Here is a 25,505-nt window from a genome sequence, read left to right as displayed (position 1 = left end):
CAGCCCGCTGTCTGTCACGGCACGGCTGCTGCTGATGTCTGCTGATGATGTCTGTTGATGAGGTGCTCATGTGCCGCAGCTGTGTTGTCCGCTCTCTCGCTAACAGGCTGTGGACTCACGGCTGTGGGCAATGAGCACCGAGGCGATTGTGACATCAGCGGCAGCTGTGCCTTCCCTATTTAATCCCTCTCCTTCCCCGGTGGGATAGCTAACCCACAAGAGCAAGACGGAACCTACAACCCCTGACTGCCCGGAGCGCCCCGTTTGTGTGGACATTTGTTTGGACGTTTATTTTCTTGCTTTGTTTTTGTCTCCCCCCCCACCCCGATTGTCTGTGTTCCCCTGTACGAGCCTGCAAAGCCCAATAAAAGCCAGACACGGCCGTACTCGAGAATCTCTGTTCCCGCGTATTGTGTCCAGCTGTCACACAAGCAAAGAGACATTACATTTTATTATTATAACTGTATAGTTTTAAGCAACAGGGTAAACATTTGTGAAAAGATAAAAACAAACATTAAAAAAAGACTAAAAGGTATAAGATAACAATAACTCCCCCAATAACATTCTCTACCAGAGGTTTCAGGCTAGGAAGTTATTGTTTTGCTTTTAATTTTTATTTGTGGGCCTTAATTCTGGTCAGTATGCTTACATGGCCATAGTTCACATATTCTTCCTCAATAATAATAAAAACAAAGTCTGTAGACCTCACATCATTGTGTAAAACCAGGAAAAATGTAATACAAAGATCATTAAATCCTTATCAAATTCATCGAATTAAAATAGATAGATAGATAGATAGATAGATAGATAGATAGATAGATAGATAGATAGATAGAGTATATCAATTGGATGAATTTGGGCATATTACACAAACATATAACATGTATTTGTGCTCTACATTGTTTGTAAGACATTCTATGAATACTTCACCCTTGTGGCTCAACTCTAAGATGACTATTAAGCAGAGAATTGACTCTACACTAAGGCCAGAGAATTGTTTGCAGACCAGATGTGGGTGTTTTTGTGTGTGTGTTTCTACATGTAAAACTGCTATAATAAGGGATCTCTTCCAGAGACCAACCACAGGATTTGATGCAGCTGGACCTGCTAAATGAGGGGTGGAGCTGTAACATATCAAAACAATCAAATAAAGGAGAACACTTCAACAACATTTACTGCGAGCATTTTATTTATTTTAATTTTTATTATTTTAACTTGCTGATGCATCTTTCAGTGGCCATACAGATTCTTCAAGGCATCTCTTTTTTTGTTTTCATAGTTTTTTTTATCCATGGCAGGTAACGTGAAACATTTAAGTAAACCTGTGGATAATCGGAGTCGTCGCACCTCTGCGCAGTGTACAAAGCCAGACCTAGTGCTTTTGATTTACAAATCAGAGGTCCCCCGGAGTCTCCCTGAAAGAGAAGAGCTCATAATGTGAAGCCTGTGAGAGCCAGAAGTAAACGCTTTCTTCCTCTTCCCTCCTCACTTAATTTAACCTGATGAAAAAGTCCTGATCTAACACGATGTACACCATCTCGGCGGATGTGGATTGCATGTGTGACACATTGTTTGGTTAGATAAAATCCCTTTTGGCAGTTTTCTAACTGTTTGAACACTGAAGGAAGTTTGCTTCTTACTCCATCCTCCTTAATTCTAAATTACAACATACATATTTTTTGTAATTCATTTTAAAATACAGATAAAAAAATAATTAAGCACTTTTTAAGTAGACTGGTAAAGAATTACAAACTGACCTACACAATTATTGAATTCAAAGTCAGAGTTCAAAGTCTTAAACCACCTAGCATTTTTTCAAGTGTGACCAAGAATACCTACTCAGAAAACAGCTCAGGATGACATAGCCTTGAGCTACCACTTCTGGATTTATCAGCTCTGTTGCATAAGATATATAAGTTGTTGTTGTTCAGCTGTAGCTAGGTGGCAGGAGAGATGAGCGCTATGAACTTAATTAATTTGAACAGGAATGAGGAAACACCATGAAAGTCTTCCTAAAAGGTATCAAATCATATGACAGCTTGCATTTGAAGTGGACCCAAGCGCCTTTTCAGATTGTTTTCCTAGAGAGACACTTGGTTCCCATACATTTGAATGTTCCTTGCATTGAAACCATCAGGGGATGAGGTAAATATGGTGAAATTGATAACAAACCTTCCTGTCGTTTTTAAAAGTTGTCCACAAGGTCACATAAGTTGTGTTTTGGAATTTCACATAAGGGGCACCATACTTATTCATTATCTATATTGTTGATTATTCAGTAGTCAATATAATCTGTTAGACTTGCATATTAATTGGCATTTAAGTATTAATTTCCATTCATTTCAATGAATCCCATACATGGCCTTTTTCTTGTAGGTGTCTCGAGGTCTTAACCTATAAATGGCCTGCTTGGGGCTCACAACCTTCACTGAGTCCAGGTATCTCTGCCACCTGTTTATCTATATTATTCTATCACTTTATTATTATATGATTTATTGATTTACTGCAGTCCTTAGAAATTGGATATCTTACAGGTCCCTTTGGAGAGGCATGAAAGGATCAAGCTTCGATTCCCTTACCTGACAAATCCCTGCCTTTCCGTTGAAAAGTGTGCACATCATTGTCTTAATGCTGAAGTTGTTCTGCCACACCTTCTTGCATTGTTGATTATTCTGAACCACGAGAGATGCTTCTCGCAGAACCGTTTCAGCTGCTCCATTAGGTTTTCTCATTCCCCAGCCTGAAACAAAGCACACGGTCCCCTCCGGAACGTCTGTTCCTTTACTGGGCAGGGGTAGCACTCTCACGTTCTGGTTCAGAACTGCATTCTTCTGGAGCTATTCAGTAAAATCACACATGCAAAGACAATATGGATCATACAGAAAGATCAGAAACATGTCAATAAATCAAATTGGGTTAGGCAAGTTCAAGTAACATTACTTCTAAATATATTTGCACAGTTTGTATAAAAATAGCAAAATAATGTGTTATTGGCTGAGTAGTAGGTCATGTGATATTTTTATTTTGCATGTTTTTTTAAAATTTACATATTAGTCATGATTTATATTTAAATAAAGGAAGGTTTTTTTTTTATCCAAACCCATGCCCAGTTTAAAAAACAACAACTTTAATCCATGTACCAAGTGAAAATGTTAACCCACTACTTCACTGTGGATGAGGCAGCAGGAAGATACATATAGCAAGCAGAAACTATCCATTAAATACTGTTATTATGTATTTATTTTTATTCTATTTAAACAAAGCATGATAGTACTGTCCCCCACTCCCACCCTGCTTATTTTATTTTTTTAAATAACTATGTTAAATAAAAAAGAAAGTGGCTTTACTACTATTGAAGACAAGTACACTATCAAGAATAAAGGTCAAAAACACCAATCGAACCATACCTTCAGTAACATAATGTCGAAATCAAACTGACTTAAGGACTTTAAACCATGTTTATGATATTTTTTCACTTCTATCCTCTGCTGGGACTTCTCATGCTTCCTTACGTTATGGGCACCCAGAACCACAGTGATGGGCTTATTTCTAAAAGAAAGAGACAAGATCAAAATGAACAGTCACACAATAATAATGTATTCAAGCCCACATACTGTTAATTAGAGAAATTTAAAAGTACCCTGGGAGACAAAGAAAGGCTCTGTACTTATCTGCGACTATACGGTTGTGTTTTACAGCTTATGCTTGTTAAAATGGACAAAAACACATTGGTCTGCAAGGAGAACAGATGGACCGATTTGTTTTTCTACTTTTCACTTTACACAACATGTGTAAAGAAATTATACTTTTGCTTTACAAAACCAGTAGTGAATCCTGAGATCACTCTGTGCAGTCTGTTGATTGAGCTATGACTGATCCCAGATCTTCAATACACAAGACATCTCCTCTACATCCAGTTTGATAGTTGCTAGTTACTAGTTATAAAGTCCTCTTAGAAACTAAGATCTACAATGTACAGCACACAAAGACAGAAACAAAACTGATATCTGCGGGACTAAACAACAGATTATTTAGTTGCATTTACCGGCCTAGTTTACAGGAAGGAAGGAATATAAGCTAACACTGAGGGGTTGACAAAAGGTGTTATATTTGTATAGATATAGTACAGATTACACCCTATGTCTGCTTCTTGGCTCTGACTTATGTAGGTCTGTGGTTTTGAACATTAGCAATAGGCTTGTGGTATTTTATTGTTCTCTTAAACAAGTGTACTTTCTCAGAGTGTGTGCCACAAAACATGTAAACAGCACTAAACTAAACATGATGGACATTTCAATATGACATTTCACCCACACATATGTCTTCCACACGGTTCAGATATTATAAAGACACAGTGGTAACCAAACTAGGATCTTACCACTTTTTGACACTTCTTTAAAACACATAGTTAGATTACATCTTTGGGCCATTCTAATGTTGTCTTACACCTGAATTGTATTCACTGTAATATATGAATAAATGTTAGTGTTGTTACTAATGAGCTGCACATTTGGAACATCACCAAACTGTAATTTTTGCATCTCAGAAACATTTCCTGACTGTGTCCAATCTGGTCTCTGTCTGCTGCTGGAAAGCTTGTTCATGCATGTGTGTCCTCCAGACTTGACTAATGCAATGCCTTTCTCACTGGCGTGTTTCAGAATACCGTTCAAAAACCTCAGTATGTTCAAAATTGTGCAGCTAGGGTCCTGACGGGGTGTCACACTGGTTGTCACATAAGCCCAATATTGAAATCCTTAAATTGGCTAGCGGTCAATTACAGTATTGACTTTAAAGAACTGTTGCCAACAGGTGAGTTTCTCCACCTTATGTCCAAGTTTGCAATCTTCTGGGGCCTCATGTATCAACGCTGCGTACGCACAAAAAGCTTGCGTGCGCCATCTTTCACGCTCACGTCGGATGTACTAACAGTGAAATGACTGGCTTATCAGACGTTTCAGATTTCCAAAGGCTATCCTCTTGGATCTCTTTGCTGAGTTGGGTCCGAATTTGCAGAGAGAGACAGCGAGGAGCCGCGCAATACCCGTTCCCCTGCAGGGGCTGACAACTGGTTCTTTCCAAAGGGAACTGGCAGACCGCTCAGGAAGAAGCCAGTCGTCTTTGAGCCGCGCAATGCCAGCTGTATGGGACGGGATCATCCGCATGTCTACCAGGTATATAAGGTTCCCATACGATGCAGTTGAGCAGCCAAGCATTAAATCGCAATTTGCAGCGATAGCTGGTTTTCCTAATGTAATCGGAGCGATCGACTGCACACACATTGCTATAAAGGCGCCATCTGAAGAAGAATTTGCATATGTGAATCGGAAACATTCCCATTCAATAAATGTGCAGATAATATGTGATGCACAAATGCGCCTAACAAATACTGTAGCTAGGTGGCCTGGGTCAACCCATGATTCATACATCCTTACAAACAGTATGGTTGGGATGAGGCTCCAAGCTGGCAGGGTGCACGATGGGTGGCTTCTTGGCGAGTGATGCATTTAAAGTTATGGTTCTATTTAATTTTATTTGTATTATTGTTTTTGCCGTTTAATTATTCAACTGCCCATCAGGAGACCGCAGTTATCCACTAAAGATGTGGCTGTTAACCCCCCTCACCAACACACAAACTGACCAAGAGTGCAGCTACAATGATGCCCATTCTCACACTTGGTCAGTTGTAGAGCGGGCAATTGGCCAGCTGAAATGTCGGTGGCGCTGCCTTGACAGGACCGGGGGGATGCTGTTAAACACCTGACAAGGTGTGCCGCATCGTGCTGACCTGTGGTGTGCTGCACAATGTCGCACACAGGCACGGCATACCACTTGGTGAGGTGGCAGCACTGCCAGATGACCCTGACCCAGGACCAATGTATGTGCAACCCAACCAACAAGCCATTCAGGCCCGTCAACATGTGATTGCGACAATATAAATGGTAATCAGAGACAAAGTTCATTTTTTGACCAATTCCTTTAATGAGTGGCTTATGTCCGTGAGTGCGTCAGTGATATTTTTCAGATGACTGTTAATTTCTCCGATGGCCATAACGATTTGCTGTTGTGACTCCAGAACAGCATGCGTCAAGACGCGGCCAGACGGACGGGCCTCAGCACTGAGGGGAGCACTGGAGACGCCGGAGACACCGGACAAAATGGGCCCTGGCTGCTCAGGGGGTGCGGACTCCGAGTGCGTGCCAGTGGACGTTCCTGCTGTTGCACCATATAAATCAAAATAAACACAGGCACATGTTAACTGAGATTTGAGTCTGTTCCTTATTAATGGGTACATGCATTTGCCATAAATGCAATGGATACGTAAAATCTCTGGTTTACTTTTGGTCAGCTACATTGCATGCATTTGAAAATGAAATGCAGGCTGGTAAGCTATGTGTACCACAGTTAAGCAAACAAATTGGAAATTAATTACCTTCGTGGCAGTCCTGTAGTAAATCCGAGTCTCCCACAGCATCAGATACTATTCCAGAGAGTAAAGTGACATCCATGATAGAAGCAACTCTCTGCTCAAAGGGTGTAAGTTCATGGACCCCTGTAGCACTGCCTGTTCTGCCCACACTTTGCCGGTGTGCAGCAGTTCACCGCTTAACTTCCACCTTTATATCAGACCATTTCTTTTTAAGGTCATTTACAGTGCGATTTTCAGATCCCACCACATTGACGGCGTCAGTCAAACTCTCCCACTCAGTTTTTTTCCTTTTGTTATTAATTCCGGAGGACAAAGTTCCAAATAAAATATTTTTTCTCGCATCTACCTCCGATAGTAGCACCTCCAATTCACTTTCCATAAAGTTTCGTTTCTTGCTGCTGGCTTTTGCCATATTCTTGCTGCTTGCTTTTGCCATAGTGGACTCATTACCATATTAAAATTTATTTAAATAAGGGAGGAGGCAATTTCACGTTAATTAGGATGTACAAAGAGAATATACTTGGGATCCTGCGTACGCAGAGATTCATACATCTGTTTTTTTTTGTGCGTATGCACATTTACAGCTTTTTCCGTACGCAATGTTTTAGTATGAATTCAACGCAAGTCTTTGTACATGAGGCCCCTGGTGTGGGCCTTCTGGTTATTCCTCTGACCAATTTTATGATCTCCTATTGTTCTGTGATTGTCTTTACCGTTTCATGTTTTATTGTTTTATTATTGTCTTAGTTATTTGCTTTCTACTTTGTTATAGCTTTGCGATATTCAGTTATGAAAGGCGCTATACACCAAAATGAAAGCAATAAAATAAAAATACAAGGTTGCTTTACTTGTAGCAGTGTGCCGCTGTCAAGACAAAGTCTTCTCGAACCAGGAATCCTCCACAGACATGGTGTCCATCTATCTGCAGTGAAGCCATGTACGGTCGGGAGTGTGGCTTTGCCTCCTTCCCTCCAATGATGTAGCCATCAAACGCTCCTGTAGCAGAAAACAGAACATGTTTAAAAAAATTAAAATAAACCTATCATGCAATTCATAAAACCAACAGCAAATTAATTAACTGTGGAGTAGTGGTTAGGGCTCTGTACTCATGACTGGAAGGTTGTGGGTGCAAATCCCAGGTGGGGCAGTGCTGTTGTACCCTTGAGCAAGGTGCTTCACTTAGATTACTCCAGTAAAATGCCCAGCTGTATAAATGGGTACAAATGTAATTTTCCCTGGATAAGAGCATCAGCTAAATGACATAAATAATTATGTCATTTGATGTACTGGACATGCAAGTTCTTATAATTGTTATTGGTCATGAAAGCATTTTGTTCGTTGATTTACATGAATATATATATACACAGATACATACATAGCAGGCCACTTAACTGAGTGATTTTGAAGGTGATTCCTTACACTTACACTATTACAAGGGGGATGTTTACGTATTCTACAAAGCTAAATCCTTTCTATTTCTAATACATTTTCTACAAATTTCTAGAATATGTATTTCACTTGGAAGTTGTGGGGTAGGATATGTAGTAAAGGTGTGGAAAAAAAAAACAATTTTAATGCAATTTAATTCCAAGGTAACAAAAGGTGAAACATTTTAAGGGGTCTATAGACTTTCTATAAGTGCAGTGTATGTGTGCATCTATATTATATGTAGATACACAAACACATACATTACACACGTGTATGTATACATATATCAAATCAAATAATTCATATGTATTTAAAGTTTCTATTGTAATACTTACTAATCAAAATAAGCATTATGTTCTGTCAGGTCATCATAAGGTGTAATTAAATGATTCAGAAGTCATCCATCCATAAAAATACTTGTGTCTACAATCTCAGAATTAAGATGGATATTCTAAACAATTTTGCCCTTTACATTTTTTTACAACCTAAAAACAAAATTATTGAAAAATGGGTTTCTTACCTGCTGGAGACAGCAAATATAGGAAAAGAAAACAGAAGACGTACTGGAACATACTGAGTTTGCAGTTGCTGAGAAAAGCTTAACAACATATAAGGGTCTTTAGTAGTATCCTTTGTATGCATTCAACAGGAAAAAGTGGTTAACAGATTTGCACATTTTAGTTACGCAGGTTTAAGAAACAGAAGAAAGTGTGAAAGGATGACACGTATATATATATATATATTTTTTAAAATTGCTATCTTACAGCAAAGTTTAAAAATGAATCCTGAAAACCCTTTTTACAATTGCATTAATTAGCCTGCTAAGTTAAGGTATTTTTAATGTTTCTCTGACAATTGTTCATACATTTATATAATATTTTGCACATTAAACCATTACCTGCAGACCCTTATGTTCCAATTAGCTTAAGTGAATTCAAAGCAGAACGTTTTTATTTGCACGTGGAAAAAAGTATACCTGTAATGTGAATTGAAGGCATTCAAAAAAGAGAACAAATATTGTGTTGTAGAAAAGAAAGCTTTATTGAAAATGTGTTAAAATGTGACTTTACTATTAATGTGACTTTAGAGAAAGAATAAAAACAATTTCACGTAAAGACACAGAAGTATTGCACACGCTGGTCAGCACAAGCAAAGGCGTTTGTGAACACACAAGTACTATGCTTTCATTAATACACAACACAAACTCCAGCCAATAACACAGAATTAAAATACACAATTTCCCTAACTTCTAAACTACACCCTTATCTGCCTATGAGATATACAAAAGACAATTTGGAGGCAGGTGTATGATGTTTTGATGTGTTAAGAATATGCGATACACACATACTCTGGAGTAAACAAATATAACTTACAGATGGGACCATTGGGAACACATTTCACGGACAATGACAGGATATACCAGACTGGCTCAGAGTGAACACCACTTGTGTCTATGATGGTTTGCATGTGTGGAAGACATAGTACATTGTTATATGTATCTGTTCATTTTGGTTCCATTCGCTATTATTCCCCTGTGCAGTGCAGGTATGTAAACCAACTTAGCTTCCAGTGCAGATATGATCACATCTGCTGCTTACTTTCCAGGCCAAACAGAGAAGAACTTCTTAAAAGGCAGAAAAAACTCAGGATAGCTGCTACGTATCTGACTTTTTCCTGGACTTGAGGAAGGGCTGGTGTAACACTTCATAAAGGCGTCGAGCCTGCAACAGCAAATAAACACAGGTGTATAATTGCAATTTTTTAAATCTCGTATTTATGTTCACCACTTTCCTAAGATTTAGGAAACTGGGTTGATTTAATTTGAAGCACAAGGCCATAATCACATCACAGTAGGGCAATGCAGTCTTTTTAAAACTAGTCTTTCTTTAGTCTATTCAGAAAAGGTTTTTTTTTACATTCCCCGAGCCAGTCTTTCCTCACAATACATTTAATAGAAAAAATGTTATAATACAATTGCATCAATCAGGCCTAAATATTTGAAACATTAAATTGATAAAACTGACACCTAATTCACAACATATACAATCACCTAAAGGATTATTAGGAACACCTGTTCAATTTCTCATTAATGCAATTATCTAACCAACCAATCACATGGAAGTTGCTTCAATGCATTTAGGGGTGTGGTCCTGGTCAAGACAATCTCCTGAACTCCAAACTGAATGTCTGAATTGGAAAGAAAGGTGATTTAAGCAATTTTGAGCGTGGCATGGTTGTTTGTGAAATACTCAGACCGGCCCGTCTGGCACCATCTGCTCAGTTACTGGGATTTTCACGCACAACCATTTCTAGGGTTTACAAAGAATGGTGTGAAAAGGGAAAAACATCCAGTATGCGGTAGTCCTGTGGGCGAAAATGCCTTGTTGATGCTAGAAGCCAGAGGAGAATGGGCCGACTGATTCAAGCTGATAGAAGAGCAACTTTGACTGAAATAACCACTCGTTACAACCGAGGTATGCAGCAAAGCATTTGTGAAGCCACAACACGTACAACCTTGAGGCGGATGGGCTACAACAGCAGAAGACCCCACCGGGTACCACTCATCTCCACTACAAATAGGAAAAAGAGGCTACAATTTGCACAAGCTCACCAAAATTGGACAGTTGAAGACTGGAAAAATGTTGCCTGGTCTGATGAGTCTCGATTTCTGTTGAGACATTCAGATGGTAGAGTCAGAATTTGGCGTAAACAGAATAAGAACATGGATCCATCATGCCTTGTTACCACTGTGCAGGCTGGTGGTGGTGGTGTAATGGTGTGGGGGATGTTTTCTAGGCACACTTTAGGCCCCTTAGTGCCAAATGGGCATCGTTTAAATGCCACGGCCTACCTGAGTATTGTTTCTGACCATGTCCATCCCTTTATGACCACCATGTACCCATCCTCTGATGGCTACTTCCAGCAGGATAATGCACCATGTCACAAAGGTCGAATCATTTCAAATTGGTTTCTTGAACATGACAATGAGTTCACTGTACTAAACTGGCCCCCACAGTCACCAGATCTCAACCCAATAGAGCATCTTTGGGATGTGGTGGAACGGGAGCTTCGTGCCCTGGATGTGCATCCCACAAATCTCCATCAACTGCAAGATGCTATCCTATCAATATGGGCCAACATTTCTAAAGAATGCTTTCAGCACCTTGTTGAATCAATGCCACGTAGAATTAAGGCAGTTCTGAAGGCGAAAGGGGGTCAAACACAGTATTAGTATGGTGTTCCTAATAATCCTTTAGGTGAGTGAATATCCTAACTTGAATGTTTGTTCATTTACACTACCCATTTGTAGAACTAAACAAAGTGGTAGTAATAAAGTTAAACAATACAATTCCTTGTAGTATTGTCTCGTCTCTTACGTCTTACATACAGATAGCATGACTCATATTTCCACAGAAGACTAACAAGAGCCAGACGGAAAGAAATGAAAGTATGCCGACTTGTTGAGCTAATTGCAAAGTGCAGTCTATTACAAGTGTACAACCACAAAAAAATTAAATAAATGTATAGTCCTTGTGGGTGTTTGTACTACGCCCCATTCACACTGAAATGACGCACATTGCCGGCAACGTTGGCCTGCTTTTTTCCTGTTGACCCCCGTTCACACTGGGTTTGAATGCCGGAAAATTGCCAGCAAGGATGCATTCACACAGAAAACAGACATTGCCAGCAAGAGCGCTGTGGCCATGGGGATGAAAAGCTACAGAATCCTGTGCATCTGGAGACCGGCACTGTGGACATGTTGTACAAGGGAGATCATTTCCCCGTTTAAAGATATGGCAGTAGCAGTAAAATACTCCGAGATGGATATTTAGGAGACGTCACACTACTGTGTTATTGTGTATTTTTATATAGTCAAAACAATCACCATTTGGCAGCACAACGCTGATTAAATATTCACAAATATAGTAACCTATTGTTGTGTTCTGTATAACTGCATACAGTGTGTTTAAATAGACAGTTGGATGTGGTCAGTATTCAGACTGTTGTCATACGATTATGAAAATGAATCGCTTTGCTGGTTAGATCTGCACACAGTCTGCACAATGTGAACGCACCCGTGTATTATTTGGTTGTATCAGAAGTAGTCAAATGTGTTAGACTACATGTAGTAACTTTATTGCCGTCATTATTATTTATTTATTGGCAGATGCCCTTATCCAGGGCGACTTACAAATAAGAGCAATACAAAGTGCAAAACTACAGTACAGTTCAAAGCATAATTCAATTTACACACGTGTATAGGAAATATACAGTAAACAATACAATGTAGTCATATGTATTTGTTATTGTATGTGTTATGCTGCCATTTCTTATATGCATTAATCATGTAAAATGTAAATATCCGGTGTTATATTAATACAAAAGGAACTCACTTGCTTATTGCAATATGAACGGAGTCCTGAGAAAACATGGAAATGAATCAGGAAAAACGAACCCGAGTTATGAACTGAACGCGTTTGTACACAAGGAAAGTGAACAGCAGCACACTGACCAATACATTGTTTCAAAGCAAACAAACCAAACCGATTTCATTTGAAACTAATCCAGTGTGAGGGGGTAACACGTTTGCCTGTATAGAGATTATATATTTTGTATTATTTATTGGTACTTAATTTCTGACGTGTGACAATAGTTAGCATTACATACGCCAACCTGTTGGTTCATCAATAACACTCAGAATTGCTGCTACTATATTATTTTCAACCTCCGACATTTCTAACAACCCGATCCGTTTCTCGTTACGGTCAGAAGTTCTTGGTCAAAGGTGGCTTAACCTTGTCGGGTTGTGGTCAATGACCGATTCACACAGACCTTGCCGGCAACAAAATGCCGACAATTGTTTCAGTGTGAATGGGGTTTTAGATTGCTTTAGTTTGTGTTAGTCAATGTGAAGTCAAGTCAGAAACATGCAGAATCACCTTCTGTGGTCCAAGGCCAGGGCAGACTGTTAGGTCTTCTTTGGAAGCATTTATTATACCTTCTAGGGACTGGAATGAAAAAAGTAATCACAAAGTATAACACATAATACACAGAAAAAGAAAAGCAAACTACATTAAATGAGTTTTCTGAAACATGAACTTTATGTGTTTTGAGTGGTGAAAGGAACTTCAACGCAAGATATTATTCTCGTTAGTATTGCTCTTGCCCTTAAGATGGGGGAATACTTAAGTTATTGGCCCTGCTCTGAGACCTATTTTGTGCAGAAATTAAATGTAAATATTTGGTTAATTTAATTAATCTGATTGCAATATAAACACAATTAAAATTGTATGAATTATGTATATTTGCATTTATGTTGAAAAAAGGTTCTAGACACCTAGTTAATTGGATTCCATTCTGTTACACTATTTAATAATATATCTTTTAAAGATTCTTATAACACAGTTGTATTTAATCTGCTTTACTGCAGCATTCAATAATTCTATGCACAAAGGCATAGCTTTTTTCTTTAATTTTTCTTTTATCAGATTTCTATTTATTAGATTTGAAAGTTCCCAGTTCTTCTTAAACCGTTCTTTCAAAAAAATCTCTCCAAATATGGTTTCTATCAGACTATGACCTGTTTTCCATTGTTTCAACAATAGAAAAGGTTTGTAAAGATTGAGAGATATTTTCAGTGTATTGGCAGGACAGCAGAATATAAAACAGAAAACAAGGTTTTTGTTCAGGCCAGAGGTCATGCAGATCCCTCTGTACAACAAGCAAAACACAGTTTAACAGAAGTGTCTTACAGAAAAGGTTGACAGGAGTGTCAGTGCATCAGTCTTATTCACAGACTTCACTGTCGTCAAACAATCAGTCACCTGCAGGGAAAAAAAAGATTTTGGTTCAGGTTGAATCAAAACTTCCACCTACTTGCCAGTCACAAAACCCTGTGTTTAGTGACAGATTTCCTTTTGGAAGATGTAAAAAGCTTCAGAGAAACAAAATGCCACTTCCAAGAAATGGCTTTACCATTGGCATTTTGTGGGTTTTAATTGAATCTAAACTATTTAATATATTTTTGCAAGGTGAGAGTTTAACATGCTTGTATCAACATTAAATATTAATATTAATATAACATTACTTGACCCTGTATAACAGTCAGCGTAAAAGACACTTACAATACATAGTCATTCAAAAACGTACGTTGAAAGAAGCTGACGTATTTGAAAATTGGTTCAACAAATTGGTTGCATTGTAGGGGAGGAGGGAAAGTAGTAAGTACTGCGAAACAACGGAAAACCCGTGGTATTAACACCTTTGCTCATTGCAGTGGGTCACAAACTGAAGCTGCTAAGGTAAAACCAAAGAAATTGGCACCTCTGCAATATCTAGGATTTGAAACATAATGAAGCCTGAGCAAATAAGCCAGTGTTTTAGAGAACCTTTTGAACAAACACCAGATCTTGCTCAAATAAACAAGGCTTTTTGCTTAAATATTAACACCCAATGTGTTCTCAGTCACAGGGTGTATAATACTAAAACTGGGACTCTTCAGGACCAGGGTTGGGGATAATGGAGGGACAAACGTAGGGATGTTACACAGTTCCACCCCACACATGTCCTGGCTCATACCTTAGATAGGAAGTCTTGCTCAACGTGTTCCTTTAGTAGGTCCGCTGGCTTTTTCTCATATGATTTATAGGTCTCAAGGTACCGACCAGCCTCTTCAGGGCTTAAATACAAACCAGAATGCTAGGGTTAGTGATGCAAGCCAGCTGGGGTTACTGATTTGCACAGTAACAGGCAGAAGTTTATGCACTATACTGTCAAATACAACTGAAACACATTGACAATATTTTTATATTGGAAAAAAAAAAAAATGTTGCAATAAAGCATTTTAAAAAAGTAGTGTTTTTGCAACAACAAAACAAAAATTATCAGAATAACTCCATTAATCGTCAGAATAATTGACAGAACCTAGTGACAACCTTATTAAGCATAAATACTTGCATTTTCCATCAACTTTCCACCTTTGTTTAATCTTTATTAGTCATTAGAATGTATTTCCAAATTGTTGCAGGCAAACCCCACCTGCTCTCACTCCCATTAGAGGCGTGTTTGCTCATTCTGAAACATTCCCCACTCACAGCAGTGTCTCACCTCCAGGCTAAGATGAGAGTGCAGTCGGCCATAATGCAGATGCGTGCTAGGTCCTTGAGTGCGTGGTGAGGGTCTTTCTGTGCAAGTGAGAAAGAGAATAAGAGCTTCAGAGAAAAGGAGGGGTGGCAGATTTAAAAGAAAAAGCAAATGCAACTAGACAGAGGAATAGAAAGGAATGCACTTGAACAGAAAGAAATGGATGCATAGGTAAAAAGTATATATTAGACCTTAAAATACTGCAGAGGGACTAAAATTCATAATTGTTTTTTAAATAGGAAGTGGATTCCTGGGGTCTTCATCTGGTTTTATGACATCAATATTCAACAATATTCTGGGATTGAACTAAACTATTTGGTTACTGATAAACAGTTACATTTGTTGGGAAAAGCACCTATGTGGGCATATGTGGTTCCTGTACAATTATACAAAACAAAGGTATGTGTTCATAAATTTAGTCAACATGGGTTGAGACGAGGCAGAAGTATTTACAAGTTGCCACAGAGAGAGACAGGAGAGTACAGGTGAGAGGCAGCCATCTTGTAGTTTGACTAGTTTCAGACCAGTCTTAGCATTGCTCATTTTGTTTGAAGTTTGCCTGACATTAGCATTGTCTGTAGTTTGCCTAAATTGAAGTCAATTCAGTTCAGCTGCTGAGTTGTTGAAAGTAACCAGGTTGTAGAAGGGAGATTTTGTCTAGGACTAGCAGGAATTCTGTTGCAGGAGGAGCCAGGTATGGCCTGCGCTGTTTCTCATTGACAAAAGTTAGGCAGTTGACTAGGCAGCAGGAACCAAGAGACAAAAAAATAAAAATAAAAAATAAAAAATAACATTTAGAAGCATGTGGCCACTACAGTGTCAGGTTTGCAGAATGATTGCCTTCCTGGATGAACTCATCCAAGAAGGCTTCATTTGTGAACGTTGTCAACAGATTGAAATCCTAGAGATCAAGGTTCGTGATCTTGAGGCTCAGCTTGTCGATCTGCGCTGTATTAGGGATATAGAAGAATTGGTCAATCAGCCCATGAGAGAGATGGTGTGCACGCCAAAACCTAGGAGAGTTGAGACCTTAGTGCAGGACAGTGTAGAGAACTGCTGGGTTACAGTAGGTCGTAACTGCAGAAAAGGGCGCGCACAACCCCTAGAGACACCCCAAGAGCTAGAATTCCCCAACAGGTTCCAACTGCTGGACACCGAGTTGAACAGTGACAGCCCAGAGGGTGATGGGGGGGCAGTTGAGCACCAGAGCACCATGGTGCCCGCTCCCCCACAGAAGAGGGAGGTAGTTATAGTAGGAGATTCAATTCTTAGAGGTGTAGATCACACAGTGTGTTCTAGTGATAAGGAGACCTGCATGGTATCTTGCCTGCCTGGTGCTCAGGTTGCAGATATCCCTAAACTAGTAGACGGGCTACTGGACAAAGCCGGGGGGAATCCCCTTGTCATGGTCCACATTGGAACCAATGACATAGGAAAAGGTAGGACAGAGGTTCTGCAAGACAAATTTAAAGAGTTAGGAACAAAACTAAAGAGAAGAAACTCCACGGTAGTTTTCTCTGAAACACTCCCGGTACCACGTGCCAGGCCAGGGAGACAGGCAGAGATTAGAAAGTTTAACACATGGTTGAAAGCTTGGTGTAGGGAAGAGGGGTTTAGGTTTATGGAGCATTGGTCTTTCTTCTGGGATAGATGGGACCTGTACAAACCGGACGGTCTACATCTAAACAGAAGGGAGACTAATGCATTGGGAGAGCATATGTGCAGTGAAATTGAGAATCATTTCAACTAAGAACCAGGGGGGCAGGGGGCTGTGACAATGGGAGATGTTCCTCTAAGGAAAGAAAACCAAGGGAAACTGCTAGTAGGAAAGTCCTGAAATGTTTGTACCTCAATGCCAGGAGTATAAGGAACAAGATGTTAGACTTGGAAGCCACAGTGCTAGCATGTGACTACGATGTTGTAGGAGTGACAGAAACATGGCTTACAGAAAATGATGGGGATGAATACAAGTTGGAAGGATACACACAGTTTAGGAGAGACAGGCAAAATCGTAGAGGGGGTGGGGGTAGCATTATATGTGAAAAATGACATTGAGGCAGAAGAACTTGTATTAGATCCCAGTAATGAAACAGAATCTTTGTGGGTGAAACTTTTGAACAAGAGATCTGGAGGATTAGTGGTAGGAGTATGTTACAGACCACCCAACTCAGATATTCAGAAAGATGCTGCATTGTACAGTGTAATCAGGACTGCATGTAGCAAGGATGTGGCTGTTATAATGGGGGATTTCAATTTCCCAAACTTAGACTGGGAAAGCCCAGCGGGGATTACAGAAGCAGAAATAGAAATGGTTGAGATGGTAAATGACTGCTTTCTAACTCAATTTGTCAGGGAACCAACCAGGGAGAGTGCATGTATTGACTTGATATTTTCAAATGACCAAGATAGAGTCAGGGGGACAGTAGTTAGAGAACAAATGGAAAATTGTGATCACAATATGGTTAGCTTTGAGGCATTCTTTCAAAAAACAAGGTCCAAGTCTAAAACAATCGTCTACAATTTTAGAAAAGCAAACCTTGAAGTTATGAGGTGGCATTTAGAAGAGGTAGACTGGAGCACACTGGATACAGAGTCAGTTGAAAATGGATGGGTAAATTTTAAGAATATACTACTTGAGGCTCAGGAGCAATTTGTACCCAAACGTAGCAAATTGAGGACCAAAAAACACTGGCCAAAATTGTTTAATAGAGGTATGCAAAAAAATATAAAGAGGAAGAAAATGTTGTATAGCGCATACAAAAGAGATGGAGACTAAATAAATAGAATATGTTGAGCTGCAAAGAGATCTTAAGAAAGGGATCAGGAAAGCAAAGAGGGAAATAGAAAGAAACGAACAAGATGTGGGAAATGTTCTAAATGTGTATTTCACAGAGGTTTTTACAAAAGAAAAGACATATAACATGCCACAGGTTAACAATCAGTCCAGTCAAACCCTAAGAGAGATCAGGATAAATGAGGAGGAAGTACTAAAGGGACTTGCAGAATTAAAAACCAACAAATCACCTGGGCCAGATGGTATATTTCCCTCCCATTTCTTAAAGAAATTAGGGAAATAATTTATAGGCCGCTAACTCAAATATTCCAAATGACACTTAGAACAGGGGATGTGCCAACTGACTGGAAGACAGCAAATGTCATACCAATCCACAAGAAAGGGGACAAAACTGAGCCAGGAAATTACAGACCAATCAGTCTCACCTGCATCACTTGTAAAATGTTGGAAAAAATTATTAGACAGAAAATACAGGAGCATCTGAATGAAAACCATATTCTTGGAGATAGTCAACATGGGTTTAGACGAGGCAGATCATGTCTTACTAATTTATTCGAATTTTGTGAACATGCAACTGCAGCTGTAGATCAGGTGAAAGCATATATGATATACTTAGATTTTCAGAAAGCTTTTGATAAGGTTCCACACCAAAGACAGATCCTCAGATTGGAAGCTGTAGGCATTCAGGGTAATGTAAGTAGATGGATTATGAACTGGTTGATGTCTAGGAAACAGAGGGTGTCGATTAGAGGAGTCGCTTCTAACTGGAGTGAGGTTGTTAGTGGAGTTCCACAGGGATCAGTACTAGGGCCTTTGCTGTTTCTAATCTATATTAATGATCTGGACTCTGGGATAGTTAGCAAACTTGTCAAATTTGCAGATGATACTAAAATAGGTGGCTCAGCAGATACAATCTCGGCAGCACAGGATATTCAAAGGGACTTAGATAATATTCAGCTGTGAGACGACACCTGGCAGATGAAGTTCAATGTGGAAAAGTGCAAGGTATTACATGCAGGCAATACAAATGTCCACTATAATTACTCTATAGGAGGTACAGATCTAGATGAAGTAACGCATGAGAAAAATCTAGGAGTCTACTTGGACTCCTCACTTTCTCCATCCAAACAATATGGGGAAGCAATAAAAAAGGCAAACAGAATATTAGGGTATATGGTCAAAAGTGTGGAATTTAGAACAAGGGAAGTAATGTTCAGACTGTACAATGCACTAGTTAGAGCTCATCTGGATACTGTGTGCAGTTCTGGGCTCCACACTTCAAGATATATATAGCTGCTCTAGAGGCAGTTCAGAGGAGAGCAACCAGACTTATTCCAGGTCTGAAGGGAATGTCCTACTGAGAGACTGAGGGAACTGAACCTTTTCACCCTGGAACAGAGAAGACTACGTGGGGACTTAATTCAAGTATTCAAAATCATGAGAGCCATCAACCACATCAAACCAGAGGAGCTTTTCCAGATCAACAGGGACACACGGACCCAGGGACACAAATGGAAATTGGGCTTCAAGGCATTCAAGACGGAAAACAGGACAATTCTTCATACAGATAGTTGTCACAATCTGGAACATATTCCACTGTGATGTGGTTGAAGCTGAACATTTGGGAACGTTTAAAAATAGACTGGATAGGATCCTTGAATCACTTGGTTACTAATGGACACCAAACAAGCACAATGGGTCGAATGGCCTCCTCTCGTTTGTAAACTTTCTTATGTTCTTATATAGTGTACCCTACATGCCAAAGCATTTCTGAGCAATTAATACAATTTAAAAAAGGAAAGTACCAAAGCATTCTCCTGTTGTGATAAAATCTAAGAACTGCAGTTGCAATCACATATATTCCATGGGGAACAGAACTGTTTAACTTCTGGTGGGCAATCTTTTATGCCCCAAATTAAAACAAAAATCCAGAATGCAGCTCATCAGAAGAATCTGAATACCGTTCTGTACTCACAACATCCACCTGAACCAACAGGACCCTCAAAGTATACGTCTGGCCCAGCTGCTTTAGTCGATCGTGAATGTAGTTGGGGTTGAGATTGTGGTATCTCAGGCTGTGGACAGGGAAACGGGGAAAAAAGTTCCTTTGAAGCGGTGAGATATGAAAAACAGAACAGAACAGAAAAACAAAACCAGGCAACGTTCAATTATAGAGGGTGATTCTTTCACATAACAGTCAGAGAGAAAATGTGTTGAATGTATTCTTTTGAAACAATGATATTTGGCCATACATTTAGTGCAATAAATATTGGTAATTCAAATATACTTATTATCAAGTACATCTTTACAGAGACTGCTGAACTCTGATTCAGCCTAGGAAACCGATAAGACATGGGGGGTTTAAATTCCATATAAAATCAATAAAGTGGCAGTCCAAAAGTATACAAACAAGGTGAATTACAGTATGAAATGTACATTATATATACACCGATCAGCCATAACATTATGACCACCTGCCTAATATTGTGTAGGTCCCCCTTTTGCCGCCAAAACAGCCCTGACCCGTCAAGGCATGGACTTCACTAGACCTCTGAAGGTGTGCTGTGGTATCTGGCACCAAGACGTTAGCAGCAGATCCTTTAAGTCCTGTAAGTTGTGAGGTGAGGCCTCCATGGATCGAACTTGTTGTCCAGCACATCCCACAGATGCTCGATTGGATTGAGATCTGGGGAATTTGGAGGCCAAGTCAACACCTTGAACTCGTGATTCATCAGACCAGGCCACCTTCTTCCATTGCTCCGTGGTCCAGTTCTGATGCTCATGTGCCCATTGTAGGCACTTTCGGCAGTGGACAGGGGTCAGCATGGGCACCCTGACTGGTCTGCGGCTACGCAGCCCCATACGCAACAAACTGCGATGCACTGTGTGTTCGACACCTTTCTACCAGAACCAGCATTCACTTTTTCAGCAATTTGAGCTACAGTAGCTCATCTGTTGGATCGGACCACACAGGCCAGCCTTCGCTCCCCACGTGCATCAATGAGACTTGGCCGCCCATGACCCTGTCGCCGGTTCACTGCTTTTCCTTCCTTGGACCACTTTTGATAGGTACTGACCACTGCAGACGGGGAACACCCCACAAGAGCTACAGTTTTGGAGATGCTCTGACCCAGTCGTCTAGCCATCACAATTTGGCCCTTGTCAAAGTCGCTCAGATCCTCACGCTTGCCCATTTTTCCTGCTTCTAACACATCAACTTTGCTGCCTAATATATCCCACCCACTGACAGGTGCCATGATAATGAGATTTTCATTGTTATTCACTTCACCTGTCAGTGGTCATAATTTTATGGCTGATCGGTGTAAATATATATTTATATATATATATAGAGAGAGAGAGAGAGAGAACAATGCAATGTAGGCATTTGTGATGAACTGGTTAAGATTTTGAGATTATGGTTTTGGAGATATATCACTTGATAGTAGCAATGAGGAAAAGATACTGCAGTACTTTTGACCATAATCTGTGAAATCAAGTCATTAGGAAGACATGGTGGGTTAAAAAAAATACAGAAACACTGTGGTATTTGAGGTTTTGGTCAACAATAATTTAAATGCATGTGTAAAACAAGACTCTTGTGGGTTAATAGACCTGCAGGATGAAGTAATTTGATCTTACAGTGTGGTTACTGGTTTCATGTTTAAACTGCATCAAAACCCAGTAAAATAAGAAACAGAATCTGACCTGAGAAAGAGAGCGCAGGTCGTCTGCCCTAAAACATAGTCAGGAACAACATCACCAAACTCCCAAGGAATGTTTCTCACAAACTTCAGGACTGGATTGCCCCTCTGAAACAAGATGGAAGTGAATTAAGGAAAGCTTTGTGGTCGGTATAATTTGGCTTGAACAGTTATAATGGGTTGACAAACCATGATTGTGGAGCCACAGTGTCTTCTGGTGTTTATTTTATTCAAACCATTATCTATTTCTAATTCATTCAAATGTCATTGGCTTAATTAAAATGTCCACATATTCAAGGTAGTCAATGACTGATGACTAGGGAAATGTATAAAACCTGCAACATTGGGGCTCTCCAAGAACAGGCTTGGTCCCCACTGCTAAATAGGCTCCTAAACTAGATTGTCACTTCATAGTTTAATCCTTTTTTTTTAATTATTATTATTTTCCAACATTCACCATGTAATCAGCAGAGCTAATGCATATAGTTAGTTCCCACAAATTACACTGCAGGCTCACAGGCATGCAATAAGCTACAGGGATCAGCATTGTTCAAAATGCATAGTAAACACGGGCTGACACAATAATTGATTTATTTTCAGATGTTTACTTTTCGGTCAAGTTATACTCCAGATTGGAACCAGTCAGAAATATAGGGCTCAATTTGCACTCTGACCAAAGGTTTTTACTGGTTGTCACTATTGATTAATCTATTGATTAGAAACATACTAACCTTATACATATTTTAGAGTAATTAGTAATTCTAATTAGAACAATGAAAAGATAAGACATGGTTTGCTATTTTACAAAATCATACATGGTCTAAGCATGCATTCAATCAAAGGAAGCTGGTGAAAACAATTTGTGTGAGAAAGTGTACCACTGTGAATCCCATCAGTGCAACTTTCAAAGCCTTTCAGAAAGGTTTTTAGGAGCTATTTTTGTTGTACCCTGTGGTTAGTATGAAAAAAAGCATATAAGCAGAATAACAGGAAATCACAAAGACAAACCACAAGAGTTAACAACATTAAAAGCAGCAGTGTAACAGCAGATCATCTGAATTCAAATCATCTTGTGCTTTTTATTCCCCCTCATCACTTAATTACTTAATTTAACAAATAAGCACAGGAGTACCCCCTACCCTGCTGGTTTTTGTTCCAAATAAGCTATCAAATACTTAATTGAACCCTTAATTGAATTATTAATTTCCTAAATCAGAGCCTATTAATTATTTTAAACAGTAGGGTCTTAAGTTAACTATAACATTGTATAAGGAACGTATCTTATTAAGGAACCAGCTTTTAACCAGTTACACAATTTAAAAAGTCAAATGTAAGCAAATTATGACTTCAATGAAGGGTTCAACTAAGTAATTGAGAGCTCGGCTGGAACAAAAACCAGCAGGGTAGCTTTAGAGGAGTGGTCCCTGTCAGTGCCAGGACTCATACCTGTCTGGGGCTGACCACGATGCTGATTCCAGTGCCAGATGGCTTGGGGACAGTACTAGCACCATTCTCTTTACTTTTCTTGTCCAGCAGCTCTCCTTCTGTCTCCTGCTCTTCCACTGCCAGGGTCTCGGTTTGAGGCTGCTCACTGTTCAAACTGTCCGACGCAAGAGCATTGCCTTCTTGCTTCCCAACTTCAGAGCAGCCGGCCTCCTCGTTTTGTCCCCCATCTCCTCCTCCCTCCACGCTTGGGCCTGCTTCTCCTCTCTGCAGTACAGACGGAGCTCGTGAAACAAGCGCCGCATTGCGATGGACGATGTACTCAGCGTAGGATAACGGTTGGCCAGGAGGCTGAGCTGAAGCATCAGATGGTGTCGTTGCATCACCAACTTTTGCAAGGGGCTTAAACAAGGGCTTGACCTGCAGTGAAAAGGAAATCAAATATCAAGTGGTAGTCAACCCTGGTCCTGGAGAGATATAGACCAGTTCAGTTTAGTACAACTTTATTTGTAGTGACTTTGGTTAAATGTAAGACTTTTATCAATTTAGCAAAGTAAAGTGGGGGGGGGAAAGCCTACTGGCACTAAATTGATTGACATAAACAAATAAATGGTAGAAAACCGGGCACCTAGGGACACAAATGGAAATTGGGCTTCAAGGCATTCAAGACAGAAAAGAGACACTTAAAAACAGACTTTATAGGATCCTTGGATCACTTAGTTATTAATGGACACCAAACGAGCACGATGGGTCAAAAGGCCTCCTCTTGTTTGTAAACTTTATGTTCTTATTCAACAGCTTCCCAGAGACAAAATACAAAACTTTCCAAAGAGGAAAAAATACATTAAACAACTGCCAAGCCATTAGATATATTGCATATATTAAGGTGTTGATGTAACGTATGTTGTGGCTTACAGATTGAAAATAAAAAACACAAAATAAAAAATAATTCCATAGCACCATCTACTGCTGGGGTCTCAAACTTCACAACTGAAAGAAATATGGGGTCTTCACTGAAACCTTGCTCTCACTTACATTACTGAACCAAATATTAACGTCAAAGATAGGCAATGGTTAGGTTGGTTAATTAGCTGTTTTTGTGAACAAATTTGTATCTCAAAGCTGTCCAACACACTTTATTTTCAATTGTAGCATTCAGCATTTTCCTGTAGTCTTTATCAGAGCTCTTTATCGGGTTTATTATTAATAATATTCAAATAAACATTAGTTCTTTCAAACTAGCCTACTAATACAAAACTACTTTGTACTCGTTGTGCATCAACCATTTTAGATTAGAAACTTTTTTTTTCTGCATACAATATTCATTTGCTAATCAACTTTCAATCGAAATAAGAATCAAATGAGAATAAAAAGGTCACTGGGCGATGTTTCATAGTTGGCCAGCTAAGCACAAAGCCTTTTTAAAATGTTTAATATACAAATGAACACAAGCTACTGTATCTGTAGTGCTTAGTTTAAACGTACATAATTCAATAAACTATCTATATACTATTATAACTGCAATGTTTTATAATACTTTACACTCCATCGGTTCTGCACCTGCTCAAGTTGGGCCCAAATTGAACTTAACTGTACTGCTTATAAAAATAAAATAGCTATCGTCCATTGTTTATTTGTCTCCCTGCATGTAGGTTCATTAACTATAGTCGACACAATAACACGTGTATCCTAAGCATAAAACTAAGTATCTGAAATTATCCAAACATATGTATATAATAAATTTGTAAAATCGTATGTTACAAATAACTTCAAAACAAAAGGACAGCTACCGGTGTTTTCTCTTTAGTAAAAGCTGAATCGTCCAAATTGATGTTGAATTTCTTCTTCTCCATGACAGGAAAGATAAAAAGCACATCGAAGAACTATACATATAATAAAAAGATACTAAAAATAACCAAAAACAATAAACTTTGTCTTAAAATCCCAGCTATTAACGTGCTCCCTGGACGCAGCCATGTCAGTGACCGGCAGGCACAGATAGTCGAGCCCAGATGAGATCGATGATAGAAGGGCGCGCTGTCGCACCCAGATGACGGAGGGATACAAGAGAGATTTGCATTAAACTTATTACTCAAATTAATTTGCAACCGTGCGTTTTAAAGAAACATCTATTTTAATATCAAACCAAACATTGTGTACTATATCCAGGTACCTTACTGCAGCTCACGAGCATACAATTAATAATAATAATAATAATAATAATAATAATAATAATAATAATAATAATAATAGTATCAACAAGTGATGTTAAAAGTATAATGTTTTTCCTTCGTCGGCCAATAGAGGGCGCAGTAGGTCTATCAAATTAATATGAGTTTAATCAGTATACAGTAAGATTAGTTAAAATAAAAATTAAAAATTATATTTCTTGTTTTCATGTATCTATAATAATATTATTATTATTATTATTATTATTATTATTATTATTATTATTATTAATAATAATAATAATAATAATAATGTATTATTATTATTATTAGGCTATTATTATTATTATTATTATTATTATTATTATTATAGATAAATGAAAACCAGAAATAGAAGT

General features: G+C 38.9%; 2 protein-coding genes across 2 annotated transcripts; both read right to left on the bottom strand.

Moving 5' to 3' along the window:
* Positions 1-1,181: 1,181 nt before the first annotated feature.
* On the bottom strand, positions 1,182-8,537 carry LOC136751382 (granzyme B). Its single transcript, XM_066706959.1, has 5 exons — positions 8,379-8,537; positions 7,279-7,426; positions 3,408-3,549; positions 2,580-2,837; positions 1,182-1,415 (listed from the first exon to the last, which is right to left on the bottom strand). Exons 1-5 carry the CDS (start codon positions 8,428-8,430, stop codon positions 1,251-1,253), a joined length of 765 nt encoding a protein of 254 aa, XP_066563056.1. The 5' UTR covers positions 8,431-8,537; the 3' UTR covers positions 1,182-1,250.
* Positions 8,538-8,862: 325 nt separating this feature from the next.
* On the bottom strand, positions 8,863-24,950 carry ercc1 (excision repair cross-complementation group 1). The gene is made up of 9 exons (XM_066706958.1): positions 24,730-24,950; positions 22,943-23,359; positions 21,501-21,604; positions 19,771-19,870; positions 14,966-15,042; positions 14,438-14,537; positions 13,612-13,683; positions 12,799-12,867; positions 8,863-9,579 (listed from the first exon to the last, which is right to left on the bottom strand). The coding sequence occupies exons 1-9, from the start codon at positions 24,790-24,792 to the stop codon at positions 9,514-9,516; spliced, it is 1,068 nt and encodes a 355-aa protein (XP_066563055.1). The 5' UTR covers positions 24,793-24,950; the 3' UTR covers positions 8,863-9,513.
* Between the last annotated feature and the right edge of the window lie 555 nt (positions 24,951-25,505).

This window comes from Amia ocellicauda, chromosome 6, assembly GCF_036373705.1.
Source record: "Amia ocellicauda isolate fAmiCal2 chromosome 6, fAmiCal2.hap1, whole genome shotgun sequence".
Lineage (NCBI taxonomy): Eukaryota > Metazoa > Chordata > Actinopteri > Amiiformes > Amiidae > Amia > Amia ocellicauda.
The sequence above is the reverse complement of the archived record's forward strand: the minus strand, read 5'-3'. Positions and strand labels throughout refer to the sequence as shown.

What these genes read in the sequence shown, in the direction of transcription:
- LOC136751382 (XM_066706959.1), bottom strand. Translation starts at nt 8,430, where the DNA reads ATGTTCCAGTACGTCTTCTGTTTTCTTTTCCTATATTTGCTGTCTCCA. An exon ending in TCGACATTATGTTACTGAAG is followed by an intron (nt 2,838 to 3,407) that starts GTATGGTTCGAT and finishes TTTACTGAATAG; the next exon opens with CTCCAGAAGAATGCAGTTCT. An exon ending in GAAAGGCAGGGATTTGTCAG is followed by an intron (nt 1,416 to 2,579) that starts GTAAGGGAATCG and finishes CTTCTCTTTCAG; the next exon opens with GGAGACTCCGGGGGACCTCT.
- ercc1 (XM_066706958.1), bottom strand. Translation starts at nt 24,792, where the DNA reads ATGGAGAAGAAGAAATTCAACATCAATTTGGACGATTCAGCTTTTACT. An exon ending in TCGTGGTCAGCCCCAGACAG is followed by an intron (nt 21,605 to 22,942) that starts GTATGAGTCCTG and finishes ATCTTGTTTCAG; the next exon opens with AGGGGCAATCCAGTCCTGAA. An exon ending in ACTCTCATCTTAGCCTGGAG is followed by an intron (nt 14,538 to 14,965) that starts GTGAGACACTGC and finishes TTTGTATTTAAG; the next exon opens with CCCTGAAGAGGCTGGTCGGT.